The sequence below is a fragment of the Poromitra crassiceps genome (genome assembly GCF_964638095.1).
Source record: "Poromitra crassiceps genome assembly, chromosome: 7".
NCBI lineage: Eukaryota > Metazoa > Chordata > Actinopteri > Beryciformes > Melamphaidae > Poromitra > Poromitra crassiceps.
In genome coordinates, this window is record NC_139628.1 from 58,798,376 (window position 1) to 58,811,518 (window position 13,143).

Below are 13,143 nucleotides of genomic sequence, written 5' to 3' on the forward strand. Positions count from 1 at the left end.
ACAGTATATATATATATATATATATATATATATATATATGTGTGTGTGTGTGTGTGTGTGTGTGTGTGTGTGTGTGTGTGTGTGTGTGTTAGATAGCATTAATCTTAGGGTGGGGGGGGGTCCTAGGATGTGGAGATTCCTAGTATTTCTGGTGATTTTGAGGTGTGAAGTAATTGGTCACCAACTATAAAATATGCCACCTTGTACAATCCAGTCATTGCCCCGTCATAGAGCTGATTCATCAGAGCAGTAGAATAATAAGCTGCTAAACTTAACGATTTTTGCTGCCGGGGGAGGGGGGGGGGACTTATGTCTTTTATAGACAACAGGTAAGCATGCTGAAAAAGCAAAAGGTACCTTTAAGATATGATTTTGCTAAGATTGTAAACAAGTCTCTCGAGAATGCTTTTCTAAATGAGGAAAAGCTAATAATAATAATAGTTAACATCAAGCACCTAACATGAAATTCAACATAATCAATTTCTATCAAACTGTATTTTAAACATTTCCAAATAATGCAAATAAGTTTGTTTGATGTACCAACAGCACTGACGTATATATCCGATCATATGCCTTACAATCTCAAATGTGGTGGCAAACACAACAGAGAGGCCCGTAGGTCGTTGTTAGCCCCAGGCATCGTGCCCACGTTCTCCCATCGCAGCGTGCTGGGATCATAACGATGGACATGCTTAGTATCACGGTAGTCTTTCTGGCTGTAGCCTCCAAGCACGTAGAACTTCCCCTCCAAAACGGCCGATCCTGCTCCTACATGGGGCACTGACAGAGATGCGAAGCCCGTCCAGGAGTCGGCCACTGGATTGTACACCTCACAAGCCAGCTGGTCAACGGCAGCCATGTTGTTATCTGTGGTTATTCCACCGGCTACATAAAGATTCCCATCCAAGGTCTCCATACAGTGCTGAGCCCGAGCTTTAGTCATGTCCGCCAGATAGCTGTTTCCTTTCTCTGGGTGGTACAGAAACATGGATGCCACACACTGGTAGCCGTTGCTCAGCCCTCCTGAGACATAGATTTGGCCTTGTAAAACTTTGGCTACGTGCCCACTCAGGGGCATGTCCAAAGGCTGGGTAAAGCTGAAAGACAGGAGGAATTAGTGACATGAGCTCGTTAGTTGTAGTTGTGCACGACTTAACTTCATTGGGTGTCGACTCAAAAGCACATATAAAAAAGTATTTAATTGATATATATGAGACAATTCACTTAAACTTTTAATGTTACTGAACACCCACACCAAAACAATCTTTTCACGTATCACTCTTTTTTTAGCCTAGCTAGCTGGAATTTGCCTACATACTTCGTAGCCAATTCCCTAGTCTCTCCACAGACAGGTTGAAATTGAATGAGTGACACGTCGTAGCACCGATGAGAGAGCGGTTCGAAAAATGGGCTGCGCCTCCCGTGTCGTCTGATCGCAAAGTCGTTACCGATTGGAGAAGACTGAAGCCATCACTGGCATATGACTGGCCAAGTGAACGGTTCCCTCCCATAACCAGCCCTCTGAGGGAAAGTGTCCCAGACCCAGAGAGAGCTCTGCAGCATGCAGTAACGTAGTGTATCAGACCCAGAGAGAGATCTGCAGCATGCAGTAACGTAGTGTAACAGACCCAGAGAGAGCTCTGCAGCATGCAGTAACGTAGTGTATCAGACCCAGAGAGAGATCTGCAGCATGCAGTAACATAGTGTATCAGACCCAGAGAGAGATCTGCAGCATGCAGTAACATAGTGTATCAGACAGAGATCTGCAGCATGCAGTAACATAGTGTATCAGACCCAGAGAGAGCTCTGCAGCATGCAGTAACGTAGTGTATCAGACCCAGAGAGAGATCTGCAGCATGCAGTAACGTAGTGTTTCAGACCCAGAGAGAGATCTGCAGCATGCAGTAACATAGTGTATCAGACAGAGCTCTGCAGCATGCAGTAACGTAGTGTATCAGCATAAGAACTCTCATGGGTCTGGCGTTGAGACTACCAATTCCCCAACGGACGACACCATGCCATGATTTGTGACGCAGCTAGACTTTGTCTTTACTGTGAAAAGTCCTGTGCATCTTACCTCCAGGTGTTTGCAGTGGGGCAGTAACATTCCACACTGTGTGTCCTGTCAGGGTCAGACTCTCCACCAATGGCCCATAGCTTTCCATCCAGCACCACCATGGAGAAAGAGCTTCTTTGTTCCTGCATGTCAGCCAGTCTCTCCCAGCTGTTTTGAACGGGCTCAAACCTACAGATGCAGTAAAACAAATAAGAAAAGAAATAACGATCAAATCAGTGCCTATCCCTTTAACTCATTCTCTGCCAGGGTCATTTCGGTCTGTGTGCTCCCAGTGCCAGGATTTTGAGCATATTTCCTGATCTTCCAGGACCCACAGAATATTCTGTGCTAGGAATAAAATTACACAACATATCTCACAATAAAGCAGAGACTCTCTTCTTACCCCTTGTAAAAAACTGAAACTCGACCATGTTTCCTTGTTTAGTTACAAGCAGTGGAAGTTAGCTTGTTTTCACTAAAAATGCCCTCCTTGGAACAGGAAATAGGAGAAAAAGAGGTTTTTTAGTGAAGGACACCGTTTCAAGCAGAACTCTCTTTTGAGCCTTTTATTTTTTGCCTCAGTGACACATCAGACACATTATACAGTATTTGTTTTCCCAAATAAATAAATAAAAAATAAAAAATAAGAGAATGTATTTGAGGGAGCTGTGTCGGTCCATCCCGCCCAGTGAGCGGCTACAGAGAGTGAGAGAGAGAGAGAGAGTCTGGCCCCTGGGGTTTCTTGACAGATGAGGCTTGGCCGCAGTATTTATCAAAGTATGATAAATATGTGCACAAAATCAAATAAATAATTTACTTTTACAGTTGCCATGTGGATTTTTAGCTTAGCTTGATAAAAGCATAAACAAATGGAACGAACCCTTATGTGGTCACACTCACACACTCTCTCTCTCTCTCACACACACACACACACACACACACACAGGAATAACGAGTGCTGTAACGTTACCTGCTGTCACGTTACCTCTCATAACTAACGTTAGCACAGAAGATCACACAATAGCTACGTTAGTGCTGTAAACTTTGAAATGTTTATGTGACACATGTTTCGCCTTGGTTGCTGGGGACGGGTGTGTGACGCGGTTTGACGCGTTTGACGTATCCATGTGATTCCCCCTCCCTTGAGTGTGACAGAGCTCTCCCTTGAGAGGGAGAGCTGGCAAGAGGAAACGTGAAGCGAGTCATGCCGGCGGCATAAGTTATAAACAATGCGTGACAATTATACTCAAATGTTGTGTGTGTGATCATTTCATCTCAAACGCGATACAAAAAATAGTTGAAATTATTTTTATTAGGATGACCCCTTGAGATGAACCATCTCGTTTTCAAGGGGGGCCCTATACACGAATACAATACAGTGAACACAATTAGACAAAACATACAACAAAACAAAATAAGACCCAGTGTGACAAACAATAAAACAAAACAAAACAAAAATAATAAAGTACAGGTATCATGTACTAGTGATAGGGCATACAGAACAGAGAATCATACTCGATAGGATTGGGATGAAACTATATGTATACTACAAAGGTGCTAAGGTGATGGCAAGTAAATATATGTATATATAAATAAATACATATACACATACACACATACATATATATATATACATCATACATCTAATAATATATAGATAATACATCATATACACATTATACAATATATATATACCGGTATATATATATCTACACATACAGAAGTTATGAAGTCAAATAATCATATAGTCATGGACAGGTACAGCTAGTCCCAAAGTAAGAAGAAAGAGCCATTTTAAACATGTGAAAGGATGATATGGAGCGAATGTTTACAGGTAAATTATTCCAATCAGAAGGTGCTTTAAACAAAAAGGCTTTCTTACCTATTGACTTAGAGACTGCAGGAACAGAAAAAAAGAGCTGTGTGGAGTGTCTTAAATGATAATTAGAAGTAAATGGGACAAGAAACTGTTTTAAATAGTGAGGATAGTCAAAATGAATACATTTAAAAATAAACAGGGACCAATGACGCTGTCTTCTCATCATAGGAGAAGGAAAATTAAGTGTTTCGTACATTGTACAATGATGAGTTCTAAAGGCACAACCAAGAATAAATCTACATAATCTGTTATAAATTACATTAAGGGAAAGAAGGTTTGTTTGAGATGCAGCCTGATAAACGATGTCAGCATAGTCCAATATTGGTAGAATAAGTTGCTGAACAAGTTTCTTTTTAACAGAAAAAGAAAAGCATTTTTTTGAGCGGTAGAGAACACCAGCACTGAAATTCAATTTTTTAACAAGATTATCAATATGATATTTAAATGAAAGCTCAGAGTCAAGCCATAGGCCCAAGTATTTGATGTGTTCAACTTTATGCAGTGGAGTACCGTCACGACAAAAAATAGAAAATGAATTGTTTTTGAATTTAGAATTAATATTTTGACGGGTGCCAAAGATCATAGAGTGAGATTTGTTTTTATTAAGAATTAATTTATTAGCTGCAAGCCAGTTTTGAAGAATATCAAAATCAGATTGTAGAGCTGATTCAATGTGTTTTAAATTAGTTTGAGATGTATATATTACCGTATCGTCCGCGTAAAGCTGAACACAACATTTAGAAAAAATCAAAGGAAGATCATTAATAAAAATTGAAAACAGAAGTGGACCAAGAGTTGATCCTTGAGGCACGCCACGTTGTTGTACTAATGTATCAGATTTGTTTCCTTGTATTACAACACATTGTTTCCTATTATGCAAATATGAATTAAACCAAAGTAAAGCATTGCGGGACAGACCAACAGAGTGAAGTTTATCTAATAGAAGGTAGTGGTCAACAAGATCAAAAGCCTTAGTTAGATCGATGAAAATTGCACCTGTTAATTTATTTTTGTCAGATGCAGAAAAAATATCATTTGTGAGTTTTAAAAGAGCAGTAGTAGTGGAGTGATTTGAACGAAAGCCAGATTGAAAACTTGACAAAATGTTGTAGTTGTTGAGATATCGTGATAATTGATCATAGATTAATTTTTCAAATACTTTAGCAGTAGAACAGATAATTGAGATTGGTCTATAATTATTAGGATCAAGTACATCACCAGCTTTGTGCAAGGGAATAATACGTGAGCATTTCCATATAGAGGGCATTTCAGACGTAGCTAAAGACATATTGAAAAGATCACAGAGAGGATACATGAGAACATGAGAAGATAATTTAAGGAATTTCGTTTCAATGCCATCTAACCCAGGACCACTACTTACTTTAAGATTATTAATTGCATCTTGTACCTCAAGAGGTGTAATATTTCTGAAAGAAAAGGAGTCGTGACTAGGCGGTACATGGTTGAAATCAGCACCAAAGGAGGAATCAGGCATAGTAGTAGAACAAACAGCTGAGAAATGCTTATTAAACTCTTGAGCAACTATAAGTGGATCATTCAATATGGAATTATTAACTCGTATTTTATTAGGTGATGTTTTATCAGATACATTAATTATGGTTTTAATTTTATTCCAAAATTGTTTCGGATTTTTAAAATCCTGAGCAAGAGAATCCTTATAATAATCAGATTTGGCATTTCTAGTCAGAGTTTTACTCACATTTCTCAGCTGCCTGTACCTCTCCCAGTCAGCAGGATCCTTCGAGTTCCGAAATGTAGCCCATGCATGATCTCTTTGCCTGAATATACTGATAAGATCAGAAGTTATCCAGGGTAGATGCCTTCCCCTGACTTTAGTGGTTTTCAGAGGAGCGTGCTTATCAACAACTTCAGTAAATTCAGAATGAAAAAATGCCCATGCATCATGAACGTTTGGTATAAGTTCATATCTGTCCCAATTTATTGAAATTAAGTCATTTATAAATTGATCTATATTCATTTTCTTATACTGTCTAATTCTAATTAATTTGGGTGGTAATTTTGGTAATTTGATTTTCCAGATACAGTACACAATGGCATGGTCACTGAGGCAGTCAGACATAACCCCTGCTTTTATGAATCTATCTGGGTGTGAGACCAGTATCCAGTCAAGAAGAGATTGACTAGTAGATGTAACACGGGTTGGTTCATTAATTAACTGAGTTAGGTTCATATTTCCAAAACTGCTTTTTTCTTTACTAGAAGATTTATCCATCCAATTCTTATTGAAATCACCTAATAAAATAAATTCATTTTTACAGGCAATAGAATTAATAGTAGAAATCATACAGTTAAGTGATTCAGCAGGTGCAGAAGGAGGTCTGTAGATATTTCCAATCGTTAGGTACTTATTCACATGCAGAGTTACCTTTATGAAAATACACTCAAAATGTAAAGGGTCAACATCAGGGATAATTAACTCAGAGACAAGGTTAGAGGACACATATATAGCGACACCACCACCCCTAGCACCTCTATCAGCTCTGTATAGAACATAGTCTGTAAGTTTAATTTCATTATTAGATATTCTATCGGTGAGCCAAGTTTCTGATAAGGTGATAACATTAGGTTTGTACTGTTCAACCCATGCTCGGAATAAATCGATTTTTGGTACAAGGCTTCTGATATTCACATGGATTATTTTCAGTCCTTTAACATCAATTATGACACTTGAGTGTTATAAGACCTACCATCACTGATCAAATAAGTAAAGTACACCCAGAGAAGAAAGTTACTGTATGTCACAAAAATACCAAAAACATAATAAAAAAGAACTAGACAAGCAAACAAGACAAACAGACAAAACACAAAACAGACACACATACACAAAGTGAAAAAAGAAAAAAAGAACCAAGGCCAGCCCATTGACCCTTGACCCCATAGGCCCAAGGGTTCTGGTGAATAAGCCAGAACTGCTTATACTGAGCTTTGACTGTTACAATAAAAATATTTATGTAGCACAAAACAATACGTGTTTATATAATAAACAATAGGCTAGTGCCTTAGATATAGAATTAAATAATTATAAAGGCTGTAAGATATAACTATGGCCTACTCAAATAACAAGACCATTGGAAAAGTTGATGCAATACCTTGTTGATTTAATTAGAAATGAGAAGAGGGGAGATCATCCACCATTAAAGGAAAGAAAAAAATTTATATCAACTTCAAAACAGGGGGACATAGGCCAATACTGCATTTCATCATCATAGAACAGCCAGTGCGACTTTTTACGACAATAGTCTCACGCTTTACGGAAGTAAACAAAGGATTCACGGCAGGTCACGTGAGCAACCAAAATGTCGCTCCCAGTATACTTGCCACACGTAAACATCCGAACGGTAGCAGCAAAAGTAACAACATCAGGAAAATAGACTAACAAATAGTTGCAAAGGTCAACAACTATATCAAAACAAATCGTCATGCTTCATAATGGACACTGGGAGGTTTCAATGAACTTTATGACAGCTAACTAGCGTACGCTAGTAAGCGAGTAGGTAGCACCATTAGCTTCAGAGGTAACTGATGTTGGGGAATTCATGGAGGAGTTAGAGGACATAAAGACATCTTCTGCAGCTTTATGGTCACGGAAAAGCCGCTCTTTGCCATCAACAGACACACTCAGTGTGCAGGGATAGCGGAGTGAGTACTTGAGATTAAGTTCACGGAGCCTCCGTTTGACCGGATCAAAGGACCTGCGTCTCCTTGTCAGGTCAGCGCTATAGTCAGGGTAAATGAAGACGCGACTCCCGTTAAAGAACAGCTCATTTTTTTCCCGAGCAAGTCGGAGGATTTTGACTTTGTCCTGGAAGTGCAACAGCTTAATCAGGATGGGCCTTGGAGAGGAGATATCATTCCGGCGGACAGTGGGAGTGCGATGTGCCCTCTCGATCACTGGTGGAGTAGGGAAGTTGCTCTGCCCCAGGAGCTGTGGAATCAGCTGGGCCATAAACCCCAGCATGTCGCGGCCTTCTGCAGATTCAGGTACTCTGACAAAACGGAGATTAGCAGATCTACTCCGGTTTTCCAGATCCTCAACTTTCTCCATTAGGTAAGAGTTATCTTTTTCGAGCTGTTTAACTCGTTTGGAAACATCAGTAAAGTTGTCCTCATTTGCTCCAACACGATGTTCAAGTTGGGCAACATGCTCACCAAGTGAAGATAAGGAGACTTTGATGGTATTCAAAGAGGAAAAAATAGTATCCACTTTGGTGTCAAAGTAGGTCATCAGATCAGCTTTTGACTGTGCTATGGCATCAAACAGCATTTTCAGTTGGGATTCATCCATTGTTTTGGTGACTTGACTTTTTGATAGGCAAAAAAGTATATCTATATAAAAAAATGTCCTTTTGCCAAACAAATGAGCACTTATTGAAGTGTGTACAAGCCGCAAAATTGTTAGAAGAAAATAGTGTAGCTAGGGAGCCTTGAAGTGCTACAAATAGTCAAAGAAGAGAGACAGTCTTGAGCTCAAACAATCAGCTTACTCACTCTGCGGCCATCTCGTTAAATAGGCTACTTTTTACCATCGTCATCGCTCTCTCCAAGTGGCACCCATTTCTCCTCCTCCGATTCATCTGTGTCAGACGGATCAGAACGCTGTGAAGGGGAGCCTTCGTCGCCATGGCGCTCCGTCGTGGAGCAATAACAAAAATGCTGGCGTCTTCCTCGCCATCGTCGCCAACCGAGAACTCTGGATCGGACTCTGTTTCGACCACAGGCTCCACCCATAAATACTAAACTAGCGGGTTCCTTTTATCAGTTTGACTTGAAACAATGTCACAGGCTGGGAAAGTGTCTGATGTAATGTAAACAGCCAAAACATGAAAGTACGTCCGAGTACGTCTTTGGCACAGAACGCCATTGTTAAAAGTACGTCCGGGTACGTCTTTGGCAGAGAATGAGTTAAGACCGCGAACCGTGTTAACGCGGTTTTCGGTCTTAAAGGGATACACACACAAATGCTGCATCAGGTATCAATGGGTTAAAGGAATAGTTCACCCAAAAATGAAAAGTCTGTCATCATCTACTCACCCTCATTCCAGTTGAAACACAAGTGAATTTTGTCCAATACACAGGCAGGTTGCCAGCACAACTCCGTAGCAGCTTTCTCCAAAACAATTGAAATGGGGACTCACTCTTTGTTCCAAATAGACCTATAGTTAATATATATAAACCATCGTTTAATGGTTGATTTGCAACAAATAATGGGTTATAGATCTTTCTATTCACAGTGTGATTGCTTGGAACTCTAAAGAACTGGTCCCAGGTTGACTTCAGATGTTTTTCTAGAAGGCTGCTAAGAGGTTGTGCTGGCAACCTCCCTGTGTGTTATATATGGACTAACAATTGTCACCTGTCTTTCACTTGGCATGAGGGTGAGTAGATGATGATGATGATGATAATGACCGAATTTTCATTTTTGGGTGAACTATTCCTTTAATAAACAGGATACTAAACCACCCTCTCTCACCTGTACGCAGAATTCAAGATGTCATCGATGCCGTAATACTTCTTTCCTCCAATCACATACAGTTGTCCGTTGAGCGCGGCCACCTCGTGTCTAAACCTCGGCGGCTCCGGCATCTCTCCCAATCTCCTCCACTCCATGGTCTTCACCATCCCCGTATGGTTTCTCAAGGAGTTCCCAAACCACACTTCCCTGCTGATTCTGTGTCTACCGAAGTCTTGAGACATCTGCTCGCCTCCGACCAACAGAAGGCTCTCTTTTGGCAGGTAGTAGACCCGGCACTGGCTCTGGGGTGCGGCGTTGTTGGAGCAGAACTCCTTCAGAACTGACTTATAGAGCTCTGCCAGGCTGCGATGCTGCGACCACATCTTCATAGATTGAACCTCTTTGAATTCCTCGAAAGTCATCAGGGGGAATTGTACGGTTTTCATCAGTTCCCTAGCAAGCCTCAGCCTTTTCTCGGGCTCGGCTTGGATCCAGGCCACCACCGCCTTGAACACAACGAGCTCAGATGGAACACAGAGCGACGGACTGCTCAGGTACTTTAGGAGCTGTTTGGCCGGCAGGTCTTTGAACTTCGATGTGCCCGCCACCTTTGGGAACTGCCGCGTGACAAAATCGTCCGCCATTTCGAGGAGCTGTAGCATCTCGTAGGCCTCGGCAAAAGACACCACATCCAGGCAGGAGTGGGGATTCATCTCCTTTTGGAGGAAGTCGAGGCACAAGGAGAGGGCAGGTTGGTACTGGAGCTTAAGGGAGGTACCGGTGATCTCGAAGACACTCTGCCAGCTGAGGGGGAGGGCCCCGCTGTAGGAGGAGCCAATCAGAGCCTCCAGCTCAGAAGCCAACAGGAAGGGGAGGGTCACACAGGGCTGATGGGATTCCCTCATCCCGCAGGTGAACATGCCCCGGAAGTAGTCACTGCTAGCAGCCAGGATGACTCTGTGGACTGGAGGGAGGCGACATGAAGGCGAGAAGATACACGCTATCATCCCAAGAGACATAAAAGAGGCCCGATTGTACGAGTTCAAATATTTTGTAGGAATACTTTGAAGTATTCCTAATTTGTATATTTGGTCCCGTACATGGAAATAATTACAGTCAGTACATTGATATAAGAATACATCAGACCGTCTGAGTAGATTTGTGTTTTTAGTAGTGTATCTAAATGTGTATTTGAACATTTTGTTGTACATGTTTTCCAGTATAAAGTTATGATGGTCAATTTGATAATGTATGGGTAAAAGTCATGAACATCTGCAGGGAAGTCTAGTCACAGCTGCAGCAGCAAATATCTAAGTGTATCTTTGTAAATTGATGATCACAATAAAAACAATAATCTCTGTTACAATTAAGCATGAGGTCTCTGAAGGTGGGGTTAAGGCAAATAGGTTCGGTTACGTTACAACTCTTTAGGTTACGATTCTGCTAGCTTATCCATGGCTTGTTCCACTTAGGCTTTCGTCATATGGAAGTGTGCGTGGTTTCATCTATACTGGCTTGGGAAAACGATGTTTGTGCCTCAGGGACATAATCTACTCACCATAGAGCGATGCCTCAAGCGCCTCCAGAATGACGTCACAACCCACTTGTTCTATCCACAGCTTTCTGACGGCCTGGAGACTGATCTCCATCTGTTGTGCAGAAGAGATCCTCTCTTCTTTCTTTGGCTCTCCGTTTCTCACAGGCGTTTCCTCTTCTTTCACACAGAGACCCAGAACTCTGTGGACCCCGAGTGTTTGAGCAGCAGCCTTTATCTGGGCCACGGTGTCTCTGTTCAGAGCTAATGTGGCTCCGGTGTAGGCAAACTCCAGAACCGCTTGGAGCCCCACATGATCCACCTCAGGACCCAGAAGCATGGACCACCTATGGACTTCCACGTCCATTGCATCATCTTTCCTTTGCCTCAGTCTCTCCTGGATGAGGGAGCTGACAGCAGCCAGGACAGGCGAGTGTACGTCGAAGCTCCTCCCATCCTCAGTGCTCAGAGTCAGGTCGGTGAGGAGAGACGAATCCCTGAACTCCTTCAAGGTGTGGAATATGTCTGCGGGATAATGCTCTTTGCTGTAAACCCTTACCACATCCTCTTCATCATCACTTTCCTTATCCTTCTCTATTGAATATTCAGTTTCCTTCTCATCTGCCGAGTCCGACCCTCCCGCCTCCTCTTCTTGGAGCTTCTCCCGGCCATCTTGAAACTCCTCTGGAGTTGTCAGAGTGCCTGATGGGACACTGTTTTCATCACTCTGAGATTCTGCAACTGTTTCGTCATGACTTGCCAACCCCACTTGTCCTTCGACTTTCCTCTGTCCCGGTTCCTCTGCTTCTCTTCCGCCATGATTTGCCGTAGCCCCTGGGATGCTTGTTTCATTTCTCCATGGTGGTTCACCAGGATTTTTCAGTTCCCCAGGATCTTCATTAATCTCTTCCTTATGTATTCCCTCAAAACCCTGACATTCATTGACATCTCTTTGCCCGTGTTCATCCTCAAATCCTTCCAAGTCAGAATCTGCATCCACAGGTTCCACTGAATGTGAAAATGTTTCTTCCTGGAGTTGTTCTTCTTGTCGCCCTGAGCTTTCCTCCTCATCCTTACTTCTCTGTTGTGTATACTTTGGTCTCCTACATTCATTCCACTCCTTTTGGTGGTATGGATTAGCTAGTGCCATAACGCCCACTATAACCAGAAGATCATAGAAAGTAAAAAAAAAAAAAAAAAAAAAAAGCCTTAATCCAAACACTGACAAGTCCCGCCTCCGGGATGGTAAAAGACTAAATCACTTACTTTTTGTTCAGTTTATGTGGATAAATGCAAAAGGTCGTTCAGCTCATTCATGTCCAATAGTATCCATGGTTTGGATGTTGTTGTCATTATTGTTGCAGCAGCTCTCTCCCCTTCTGCAAACAGCAGCTCTATCATCTGTCTGATCCTGTCCCTCTTCCCTCCTCTTGTCCTGTATGTGAACACCACACACATTGTGTGACTGACACAAGCACCTAGGAATCCTCACACAACCAAACAAGTCGCTATATATATACTCCAAAACACATGATCAAAGTCATCTAACAATTGTGAACTGTTTTGGCAGTCAGCCTTAAGCCAAGCAAAGACTGAAGGGGTGTCCAAACCTTTTTGAATGGGGGCCAGATTAGATCATGTGAAAATAAATTACCGGGGGGCCGGCCAGCTGTTTCTCGCATCATATGGGTTATAAAAATAAAAATAAATCACATACAATACAATTGTACTTTTGTTTACCATCTGAAAACACTAGTTCTGCCTGTGTTGTTCCTACTTGGTGATTGCCTACAAACTGTATGATAGTGTTGTCATCGTTAGGTGAACGGACAAAATGCTAATTGAACTTGCTTGATTAACTAATACTGTGTGGAGGGCCACATATAGTCTATTTTGAGAGACAAGCCGAGGGCCATTTAAGATGGGTCACGACTTTGGACATGCCTGCACTAACCGTGTCCATTTGATGATTTAGTTTGAGCTATTATCTTGGTGATTTATCCTCTTTACCGAATCATTTCCCTTCCTTTGTTAGCTTCTGAGATATTGACTGTCAGTGGAAAATGGAAATGTCCAGATGTACTGTAGGCCCCTAGGCCCCTAACCATGTAGGCCCCTAACCATTTGCTGACTTTTCTCAACTTGGTAGACAATGTTGGACCCTAATTAACTATCCACCT

The 13,143-nt window shown here is 41.8% G+C and overlaps 1 protein-coding gene across 1 annotated transcript; it reads right to left on the minus strand.

Moving 5' to 3' along the window:
* Window positions 1-574: 574 nt before the first annotated feature.
* LOC310779746 (kelch-like protein 33) lies at window positions 575-12,034 on the minus strand (the record flags this gene model as incomplete). Its single annotated transcript, XM_083640240.1, has 6 exons — window positions 575-1,097; window positions 2,078-2,245; window positions 7,625-7,963; window positions 9,448-10,393; window positions 10,988-11,665; window positions 11,920-12,034. 6 exons carry the CDS (start codon window positions 12,032-12,034, stop codon window positions 575-577), a joined length of 2,769 nt encoding a protein of 922 aa, XP_083496366.1.
* Window positions 12,035-13,143: the final 1,109 nt, after the last annotated feature.